At 31.9% G+C, this 11,153-nt stretch overlaps 2 protein-coding genes across 2 annotated transcripts; both read right to left on the bottom strand.

Annotated features, from left to right (window-relative positions):
* Positions 1-483: 483 nt before the first annotated feature.
* Positions 484-4,294, bottom strand: LOC11414487 (biotin carboxyl carrier protein of acetyl-CoA carboxylase, chloroplastic). Its single transcript, XM_003618668.4, has 7 exons — positions 3,770-4,294; positions 2,982-3,032; positions 2,704-2,849; positions 1,977-2,298; positions 1,489-1,560; positions 1,241-1,306; positions 484-979 (listed from the first exon to the last, which is right to left on the bottom strand). Exons 1-7 carry the CDS (start codon positions 3,923-3,925, stop codon positions 956-958), a joined length of 837 nt encoding a protein of 278 aa, XP_003618716.1. The 5' UTR covers positions 3,926-4,294; the 3' UTR covers positions 484-955.
* A 1,390-nt stretch (positions 4,295-5,684) lies between these two features.
* Positions 5,685-9,800, bottom strand: LOC11414486 (protein WVD2-like 4). The gene is made up of 8 exons (XM_003618667.4): positions 8,792-9,800; positions 8,615-8,660; positions 8,182-8,277; positions 7,965-8,084; positions 6,947-7,045; positions 6,805-6,864; positions 6,396-6,490; positions 5,685-6,063 (listed from the first exon to the last, which is right to left on the bottom strand). Exons 1-8 carry the CDS (start codon positions 9,613-9,615, stop codon positions 5,949-5,951), a joined length of 1,455 nt encoding a protein of 484 aa, XP_003618715.1. The 5' UTR covers positions 9,616-9,800; the 3' UTR covers positions 5,685-5,948.
* Positions 9,801-11,153: the final 1,353 nt, after the last annotated feature.

Genomic DNA, 11,153 nt, shown 5'->3' with positions numbered 1-11,153 from the left:
TGACCAGCTATTGGTCCGCCCCGCTCCATCGGATAGCGGCCGCAAAGCCCACTATTGACCCGCTTTTCCCTAACACGCGACTCGATAGCGCTCCAACGCGGTAGTCTGTTTTTTGCCGCTCCGCGCCGCGATAGCGGCCGCTATTAACAACAGAGTGTAATAGTCTACCAAATACTAGTATTGCCAATTCAGTTTACATGAAACGAAACTTTCCTTCTTCAAAAACAAAGTTCTTAAAACAGTACTAGTTGAGGATGAATTGAGGGAAAATATTCTAAGAGGTTTAGATACTAGTTGTGGATGAGATAAAAAATGTTATCACTTTAGTTTTTTTTATTCTTGAATTATCAATTGGAAAAGTGATATTACTGTATAAAACATCAATACAATGAAAATTCTATATCACTCTATTTCTATTTTTCTATTCCATTCTTTATAGAACATCCAAACATAACTGAAAATTATTGCAGATGATGCAAATAGTAGCAATAACTGTTACTAAACAAATCTATAAAAGATACAACAATTTTGACTTCAATTGTATTTTATATGCTTTTTATTACACTTATAACAAATTGCTGCGAATAGAAGTCTTTTAGCAACAGAAAGAACCTATGAAAAATTACAAGCAAGAACATAACATCCAACAGGTTCATAGAAGAAAGAGACTCTTCAAAAACCAAATGCATAAAACATTAATTAATAGTACAAATATCAAAACTGCTTAGAATTACAAAGTTCGATATCCATTCTTATATGCTGAATCTTGTGTCTAAAATATCTCTAGATAAATTAAGAGGAGGAGGCGAAGGCTTAAGAAGGCAACGATTTCTTAATATTAGACGATGAATATCACTCAATAAATTTCTGATTAAAGGGAAATCTACATCATCAAACACCACACTATCCAACAAGTGAGACTCGCTTCGACTTTGAAATGAGGTTCCTTTGGTACTCATGGAACTATTACGAAAAGAGGCTGCATTGAGTACAAGTGGATTAGTTAGAGAATTGGCAAAGGAAGGACTTTGTACACAAAGTCACACACACTAGCGCACACATATTATCAATCTAGATATGTCAAAGATAAGACGATTCACTTCCAACTTTGTATTTTGGATTCAATTTACAAAGTCGGAAGTTGGATTCAATATGTGATTCCCAGACTATATACAATCCAAATTGCGCGCACACACACATGTATATGTAGAGAGATAGAAAGAGCAAAAAGAGATCGTACCAAGTCTACACTAACTGGTTTTCCATCCTCAACTAGTATCTCAGCTATTGTTCCTGATTGATCAGCCTGCAACAAAAGCAATAAAAGGGTAACCAACAAATTAGAATTTTCAGTTATTGGATAAATTTTGACAGAAACCTGTCTAGGAATCACATAAATAAAGGGAAAAAAGAAGACAAGATAGTTAAGAGATAAAGATAAATGTAATATATACAAAATAAATACGTGAACATAAAAAGTACAGATACCTCAATTTCATTCATCAGTTTCATAGCCTCAATAATGCAAATAACTTGGCCTTTTTGCACTGTATCTCCCACCTGAAGCGACAGAAAAATAACCATTCTAATCATCATTCTATTTAGAAAATGTAAATTTGATCATTCGAAATCCAGAAAAAAAGTCCTTTTCCTTGTAATAGTACTGCTTCAGTTTCTTTCTGTAAGCTCCTTTAAAACTTTTCACATGTATTAAGAAAAGTTTGTAGTATAATTACTATGTACATAGTGTATAAAAATTACTACTAAACTTCCATTTGCATATAGACGTTTTAATTCTAACTTTTCATCTCCTAAGACAAATTAACAATATTAATAAGTAGTATATTTGGAAAACAATAATAAAACCATTAGTAATTTGAAAAAGGGTTCATATTTAAGCACAAAGGTAGTAGTATTTTTTGCAAACTGAGTATTGACTGCTCAGTGTGCTATTTGAAATGTCTATGTTCACATACCTGGACAAATGGAGGTTCGCCAGGTCCAGGGCACCTGTAAAAGGTTCCTGCCATCGGACATTTCAGCGGTGGGTGAGATGATGCACTTGTTTTGGGGGGAGGTAAGGCAGGTGTTGCTTTCGAAGGTGGAGAGCTCGCAGTAGCAGAATAAGCTGTCGGTGGCGGGGGTGGCGGCAAAGGAAGTGTCGGATAGTACAATGGTGGTGCTGATTGCGGCATAGCCGTGGCTGGTGGAGGCTGCAAAGCTTCTTTTTTTCTTATCACGAGTTCATAATCAGATTGCTTTAGTTGCAGCTCCACAATATCTCTTGAATCCACAAGTCTGGCCATGGAAATATAATAATAAATAACGAGTTTAATTTTGATATACTGTCAGAGTGAATTTTTTACACTGTCAAACAATCACAACCAATCATATATGTGATTTTTAAGATAGTTATAATTAAACTCAGATTTTTCATGATCCGACAATTATAATTGATAGACAATGTAAAAAATCTTTACACTGAAGAGTGTATACCAATTAAATCCTAAATAACATTGGTGTAGGAAAAAATCTTTTCATGATCCGACACTTTTATTTACACTTAAACGTCACTGCTCAACAACTGAACACCAAAAATTATAAATCTCAACTAATGTAGATTATGCATGTTCTGACATAGACAAAATAACTAAAAAAAAACGGTTATGTACTTGCATGCAGAGTGGTGGTGATTAATCTTACATTACAAGGTCAGCAACTTGAGACATGAATGCAGAAATTGCAGATTCATCTGACACAGTGCTAGCAGGGACACTCCCATTTTGGTTTTCTTTCTCTTCTGATGAAGCAACAGTAGGTGCAGAGTTCAAATTTTCGACAACAGCAGCCTATGATATGTATAAAGTAGATTAACTTATGGCAACATTTTCTCATGCAAGACATTGAACAGGCACATAAAATTTCCGTTCAGCGTAAATCTCAATGTGAAAAAAAAGACTCAAAAGTCGAAACAAACTGACCTCGTTAAGTTGTGCTTGAATCTTGACAGGAAATTGTTTCTTGTTAAGACACTGCAAGACTCAACAGAGAACATTCAAATGATTAATTGAATTAAATAACCAGGAAATATAACACACTACTTTAAAGCCTTTTAAACCATCTACAATTCAGCTGTTAATCATGTATATCTATCTAATCTTCAAGAAAAAAGGAGCACGTTAAAAAAGCAAAAATGAAGATTCTTGAGTAGCCCTTAGCTTCTATTATTATCCTATAATTAATATATTAATTAATTATAAATGTTACAATGGTGATAAATAAAAGAGTGAATCACAAATTTAGTCCTGAATATGTAAGCATGGACAATTTGCTTCTTGAAGTTGAAATCGACGAAATTTTGAAATAATAACATTGGTCCTTTTCAATATGATTCAAGACTTTCATTTTCAGATATTTTTTAGAATTTCATTAATTTCATGACTCTTGCATATATATATTCTAAGACTTATGAAGCACAAATACTCCTCGGATAAGAGGTGTGGTGTCAGATATGTATTGTGTCCGACACCAACACATATAATTAAATTAAATTATGTCATTTTTTCAAATTATAATAGGTGTTGAGTGTGAGTTTCTGTCAGTGTCCGTGCTTCATAGTCTAAGACTAAATTGGCTATGCCTCTAAAGTAACAAACTTATAAAATCACACATAAAGTTACAAATCTACCCAAAATCTGAAACAAACCAACATGGTATTAATATTATGAAATCAAATCCAAATTCATATAAATTCTACAAAATCACATACCTGAATTCCAAATGAAGCTGACTCAGCAGACAAAGATCCAAATGATTGAGAATTCTTCAAACTCAACCCACTTTGAAACAAGATCTTGTTAGATTTCAAACCCAAAAGGGAAGAAGGAACAGGACATTTGGGGCATGGAACTGAGAATGATGCCATTTTTTTGGAACCAACCCCACCAGTAAAAAACTAAACTTTCTTTCTTTTCAGCTCAAAGGGTAGTGTGATCTATAAGAAAGAATGAAAATTGTTAAGTGGGTCTATGAGATTATAAGGTTGAAGGCGATGAAATCTAAGAGAGAGTGTGAAGAATCTAAGAAAAATATGTAAAATGATGAATAATACAAAGTGTTGTTTTGTTTGTGGAGAAATAGATTTTTTTTTTGGACAAGTTTGGTTTCGATAATTACGATGCAAACATCAATGTCATCATAATAAAGTGTTAACTAACTTTGTAACAACAATAAAAACCTCAGTCACTGTTTTTGCATTTTTTTCTGAGACAGACACGTTGGTTTCATGTTATGTTTTTTTCCCCTCCAATAATATTCCAAGTACACCACATTAAGGTTTTCATAAAGGTTGCTATATATGGTTGGATTTGGTTCAAGAGTCGAATTTCCTAGTTTATTTATTTTTTGACAAATTTCCTAGTTTATTTTTGATGAGTTGGAATTTACTGGTTGTTGTCCTAGTAAGTATAGCCTGGTTGACAAAGACACATGAAAATGTTGGAGTTGGGATCGAACTCCACTTATTCATTTTAGTGGATAAAATCTAATCACTGAACTATTTGATAAAAAAAATTGATATTTGTTGAACTAGATTCAAACATTGATTCGTCATATTGTAGAAGTTTAACCTCTTCCGTTAAACTCAAATTCTGTCGATTAGTTTTTACCTATTTATCACGCTTTTATTTATTTGACTTAAATACACCTTTGTTCCCTATTTTTTTTAATTTAAGTTTAGAATTTCCTATTTGTGAAGCCCTACCTAAATTTCATTGTAATTCTACATCTAATAGTCTTCATTTGTTTGTCAAATTTTTCAATTTTTTTTTTGTTATAAATGAAAATATTTGGCTTTTTGACTTAATAATAGTACTATTTTTTTTTTCTTTTTCCGATAGACATTCTTCTTCTATTAGTTAATATTTATATGAATTTCAACAAATTTATGTAATCTATATAAGTTAGTGAGAACCTGTTTAAATTTTAACCGATTTATGTAATCTATAGTTGTAAAATGATGAATAATATCATATTAATTAATGATATTTTTCTCCTCCAATTTTGTTAAGAACACTTACATGTGCACACATCAATGCCGACATATTTAAGCTACTATTGTGGCCAATTTAGTTGGTAGATTGCTTTTTGACTAGGGAGTTGATTTTCTTGATATACAAGACTAGTAGCTATTCTGTCTATACAGATCTAAAGATAAAATACGCTCTAGTAATCTAGAGTATTGCAAGGTTTTGGGCATGAAAAAATTAATTAGAGACTAATGAAAAATATACACTTGTGTTTGATGATAAGGGTAATAGATGAATTATAGTAGGGGTTGAGGTTTTAATTTGTCCTTGTTCTATCTATTTTTTTTTTAATCTATAAAATTTTATAAAGATATTGGAAAGATGATGTGACATTGAACTCTCTATAAACATAGCTTGTATGAGTGAGTGACTTTTCTGTAGAACAAAAAATATAAATGCCAAAAGTGACTCTTTTTGAGACATATTTTTGCTAATGTGACGGATCAGAGCGAATAATATCAAGGAAAACTATTATTTTGATTGAATTTGAAAATTTAATATGTTACAAAACTGTGAACATATATGAAAATTATCCAACTTTTAAGAATCATAATTATGCATAGAAATGAAGACTAGTAGTTATTAGATAATATGAGATTAAAAAGTGACAATGAATTCACATAAAAAAAAAGTAAGTTCATTTCATTTCAATGAAAAGAAGATACCTTTTGCCCCAATCCATCTGCTTATGTCTAGCAGTACAAAAATTATTGCACTAAAATTGATACAATTGATCAAAGGCAAAACCAAAATTTGCAACTAGTATTGCTTGTCCATATACAAATTGAATATATCTCTTCACATCAGCAAAATGACCTCTGGAATCATGAACATTTTCTTCAGCAAAAGTCCTCTGAATCCTCAGTTGAAGCATGAAGAGTATGATCTCATTTCATTCAATGTCAAGCACTTAATCTTCTTATGGTGTGGTATGTGAAACTTTGGTTCTTTTGGTATTGTTGGATTCTTCATTGACCTTCAAACCAAAATATAATAATGAGACAAAAATAATGGATCCGAATTCACAACAGTGCAAAATGCACGTAAATACACACTTTAATTGATCTCGGTCATTGATTTGAAATCAATTGGTTCACATTACACCTTTCGTCAAATCAACTTTATATAATCTTTGCCATTGATTTCATCAAATCATTTTGAGATTGAATTACCAAGATCAATATTCGTGTCATGAAATAACTGCGTGATATCCGAATCTCAAAAAGATATGCCAAGAAACGGTTAAAAACATACTATAATTTGTAACATTTACTAAGAGTGTTCATTATGAGATTGATCAACCATTACCTCCTTGGAATAAATGGTCTGTCAAAATACGGCATTGGCTGCGCTTTAGGAATGAGTTCCTTCCTCAATCTCCTAATCTCTTCCTCTTCAGCCAACTGTAAGGGAATATATACAGACATCAACATTTTAGATAAAGGAATACATCGTAACTCGAAATTAGGGCTCACTGATTTGAGATGTGAAAGTTGGAAAACATGGTAACTCAAAATCAGAACTTATTGATTCGAGATGTGAAAGTTGGAAAACATGGTAACTCAAAATCAGAACTTATTGATTCGAGATGTGAAAGTTGGAAAACATGGTAACTCAAAATCAGAACTTATTGATTCGAGATGTGAAAGTTGGAAAACATGGTAACTCAAAATCAGAACTTATTGATTTGAGATGTGAAAATTGGTAATCATTGTACCTTTTGTTGCCTTTCCATTTCCATTTTCTGTTGTTCTATCAAACTCAATTTTTCAGCCACCTACACGGTTAAACATTCATCAATTTTACAGTTCATGATGTTTAAAACTAAAGGGGAAAGAAAGAGTAGATGAAATATGCACCTGATGATCAAATTCAGCGCGACCAATTGCCCTCAAATCACTATGAAGTTTCACGTCAATAGGCTTTGTGTTTTCTTTCACCGGAGGTTTTAGCAAGCACTGTAACAAAAGAATGCTTAGACTAATGGACAACCAGAAGCTACCAACAGAATTATCATAGATTCATTCATCCTCACATTAGGATTAAGTTGGCTCACTCATGCTCAGGCTAATGGAGATTTAACGTAACTTATTCAACTTCATATTATGCTCAGGCTAATGGACTAGCAGAGACTATTAGACTACCAACAGAATTATGATAAAATTGATAAAGAAAAACTTTGATGACAAACTCAGAAAGTACAATGTGAGCTATATATAAGGATTTCTAATTCCAATGAAAGTGAATTTACTCCATATCAGCTGACATATGGTCACGACTCAAGACGGTGTTTATTGAAGATTAACGCAACGTCATTAAGGGTAGCCAAACAATTAGCAGGAGCAAAAGATCATATAGAATCATTTAAGATACAAATATGAGATGACATAGAATACTTGCCATAATGTACCGTCCTAATTGGGAATTGCTACATCCTTGCCATGTTATGCTAGGATATTAGATATAAGGTTGCAGTATAACATAATTCAGTTCAAAGTTTTGAAGCAATATCATATAACCACTCACCGATTTAATTCATATACACCGTCAATGTAAAGAATCTTTAGACTGTCAATTAATCATAACCATCAAATAAATAGAAACTTTTGACTTTATAATAACTACTTCCAGAGTCATACACATGATAAGTTGAGAAGTACAAGTGTAATTTTTTTACACCGACGGTGCGTTTGCATTGCATGGTGGACAATCAGAGACTAATGGTCAAGCATTAGTAAGCATAAATGAGCCTATGCTTAATTAAGAAATTACATTTACACTTAGCAAGAGCAAAAGTAGACCAAATTTGACAGTGAGTTTCTTGTTACTAAGCATATACACTTTAAGCTAAAGATTTACATGAGAAAATGACCTTACCTCAGGTTCATCAATAGTCCATGGAAGACCTTGTGCAATAGGAATTCTCATCTTCTCTTCTTCTGTCAAAACCTCCTTTACCTTTTTCATCAACTGTTCCTCTTTCATCTTTCCCCTTTGCTACAATAGCATTATAGCCAATGCATCACCAATATAGCCACTGAAAAATTTGAAGAAACTTTCAATGAAAAAACCAATTATTTGTATCATCAATTACCTCAGTCCTTAGCTTGAATGGTTTCTGGCTAGTGACTTTTAGCTTCTGCTTCTTCTTCCACCTCCTTCCTCCAATAGTACTAGATGATTCCAAGCTCTAAAAAACACAGAATTTCAATAAAATTAAAAAACAACCTTATTAATAGTGAATTGAATCATTAACCAATCTTCATTAGTATTATAGTACTACTAAAAATCTATGAAGCAGGGACACAAACACAAACATGGATACTGGACATGACACAAACACAAACATGGATCGATACCGGACCTGACGCAAACACTAACATGTCGACACCAATAATAATTTGAGAAAATGACATAATCCAATGTAATCACACGTGTCAGTGTCAAATACCGGACATGACTTAATCAGAACGTATCAACGCTACAGAACTGAAAATACAATAACAATAACATTTCTAAAATCTTACATTTCTTCTGCTTCTTCTACCACCAGAAGAATTCCTGCTACACACACTGCACAAAAAACAAAACACACAACAATTGACACAAGTCAACAATTTCAGCCAAAATGAATCAAATCAAACTCAAATAAAACACAACAAGCTTTAAAGGTATCAAAGTAAAACAAGTAAAAACACAAAAACCTTCTTCCACTTCCACAATCCCAAGAAGATGTAACTGAAGCCCTTTGATCCAATCCAAGTTGTTCAGAAGTCAAAGTACAATTAAACAAACTACCATCATCATCACAACAACTCGAAACAACTTCAGATTGTTCATCACCATCCTTAACAGGTTGTTGAAATTGCAATCCAGGTAATGCCCATTTCATCACCTTATTCTTCTTATCATTCTCTTCCTCTTCCTCATTCTTCTCTTTCTCCTTTTTTATACTAAGTAACCTCTCAAAAGCCTTCACCAAATGCATCACTTTCCCATTTTCAGGTACACTATTCCTTGCTTCTTCCATTACTTTCTCTCTTCTCCTTTTCACCATTGAACTACAATTACCCTTTTCTTCATTTTCTTCCTCTACACCTTCTTCTTCATCAATTTTTCTTTCTTCGTTACCAATATCATGAATAATCAAATTTGCTTCAATAACTTCTTCAAGAACATTTTCACCTTTCTCTTCATCATTTTTCTCTTCACCATCAAAAAAATTCTCTTTTTCAAAAAACCCTTCTTGTGATTCCCTCAAATTCCGATACGCTTCACAAACACACTTACTTCCATCATCATTCTCTCCACATTTACACAAAACAGTTTTCCTAGGACTTTGATCATTCTTCTTCTTCTTTGCAACAACAAACTTTCTCTGACGAATTCTCTTCTGCGGCGAAACAACAACAACATTAACACAATTATTGTCACCCTTAGTCAACGATTTCTGAAGTGGGGTTCGATTAGAAAACTCATTAGGGTTCAAATTCTCAATTTCCAAGGGTTTCTTCTTCTCTGGTGTCATTTTTGTAACTTTTTCCACCGTCAGTGTATCGCCGGAAAAAGACACCAATGTGATCAGAATTCAAAATGGTATTCGTAAAATTGATAAAGATTGAATTTTGAGTGAGTGTGAGAGAGTGAAATTGGAATGAAGAAAAAAACGAATGAAACGAAAAAGATGGGAGAAAGAGAGAAAGAGGCGCTATGTTGTTGTAACGGCTACTTTTGATTAAATTGCTAAGTTTTTATACATGTCAAAATAATTAATAATTAATTAATTTTATTTATTTATTTTTGTATAACTTTCCTTTCTGGATTTGGACCGTTATAATTTATCACAAGTGAGGTGTATAGGGATTAGGCTCTGTTTTTTTATATAATAATTTTGTCAAAGAAATTCCTTACATGGATTTAGGTGTGGGAAAAAAATGGAAATGATAGATATTTGGAATCTATTACTATGAGATATGTATAAGAAACATTTTTTAAAAATCGTCAACTCCTTAAATGTATTTCAGTTATTTTAAGAGGATTAGTCGTCATAGTTTAACAGAATTTGAACTTATGGGCCACATTTTTAGCTATATTAACAAAACGTTTTTTAGTTTAATTTTAAGGAAAATGTTACAAATATCATTTTAAGGGCACTTGCTAACAAATCAAATATAGTAAAATTATATATATTTTTTAGGGAAATATAGTAAAATTATCTTAAATTTTGTGTAATCATCCACTTAATAATGTAAAAAATATTATTCTCAATATATTTTTGTTCGTTAACAAGTGACCGATACTACTTAATATGACCTTTATTTTAAAAGTGATTATAATAAAGGTCAAACATTTATAATGATTCGACAATAATAATGAATTAATAATGTAAAAATTGTTAACATTGATGGTGAATAAATCCCTCTTTTTTTTTTGGGTCAAATAATCTAGTGACTTAAATCTTTATTATAATCATTTCCCCTATTTTATTTTGATAGTACACGTGGCAACCTTATATTGAAAGGTGCATTTAATGTTTTCTTATCATCCAATCAAATTGAATTATGACTCATTTATTTTTTATTAACCAATCAAAATGATTCATGACACATTTATAGTTTTCATCAGCCAATCAAAATTGATCATGTCTAGATTTTTTTCACTATATATTGACAATTTGTTTTTCATTGTTTTCATATGTCTCTTCCCCATCTCTTCCTCCATAAACAAATTCATAAAAAATAAAAAAAAGAAGTATATTCTGTGTTTTAAAAGCATGGAAGTTTTTTGTAAACAAAAAAACATAAAAGTTTAATCATTTGGTTGTAGATTTTGGGGTTGATTTTATTTTTTGTGTATCTTATTGTTAATCGTTAATTCTACTTTCTCAGGATCCCATTGTGGAGCATGTGTCTATATTATTCGACTTCAAGGCGCTCAAAATCAGCAATACAATTTTTAGTCGAGGCAATGTTTTGTATTTGATATAGAATCAAGATGTTAGAGTTTATATATCTTATGTTGATTGAATATTACTTAATGAATTGATATATGTCGAAAAACTAATAT

Source organism: Medicago truncatula, chromosome 6 (genome assembly GCF_003473485.1).
Source record: "Medicago truncatula cultivar Jemalong A17 chromosome 6, MtrunA17r5.0-ANR, whole genome shotgun sequence".
Classification (NCBI taxonomy): domain Eukaryota; kingdom Viridiplantae; phylum Streptophyta; class Magnoliopsida; order Fabales; family Fabaceae; genus Medicago; species Medicago truncatula.
The sequence above is the reverse complement of the archived record's forward strand: the minus strand, read 5'-3'. Positions and strand labels throughout refer to the sequence as shown.

Excerpts from the sequence above, each read along its gene's own strand:
- LOC11414487 (XM_003618668.4), bottom strand. The coding sequence starts at position 3,925 with ATGGCATCATTCTCAGTTCCATGCCCCAAATGTCCTGTTCCTTCTTCC. Across the intron at positions 1,561-1,976 it reads GCGAACCTCCATTTGTCCAG|GTGGGAGATACAGTGCAAAA; the intron begins GTATGTGAACAT and ends CTGTCGCTTCAG. Across the intron at positions 980-1,240 it reads AACCAGTTAGTGTAGACTTG|CCTCTTTTCGTAATAGTTCC; the intron begins GTACGATCTCTT and ends TACTCAATGCAG.
- LOC11414486 (XM_003618667.4), bottom strand. The coding sequence starts at position 9,615 with ATGACACCAGAGAAGAAGAAACCCTTGGAAATTGAGAATTTGAACCCT. Across the intron at positions 8,085-8,181 it reads CATTCAAGCTAAGGACTGAG|CAAAGGGGAAAGATGAAAGA; the intron begins GTAATTGATGAT and ends ATGCTATTGTAG. Across the intron at positions 7,046-7,964 it reads GGACTATTGATGAACCTGAG|TGCTTGCTAAAACCTCCGGT; the intron begins GTAAGGTCATTT and ends CTTTTGTTACAG.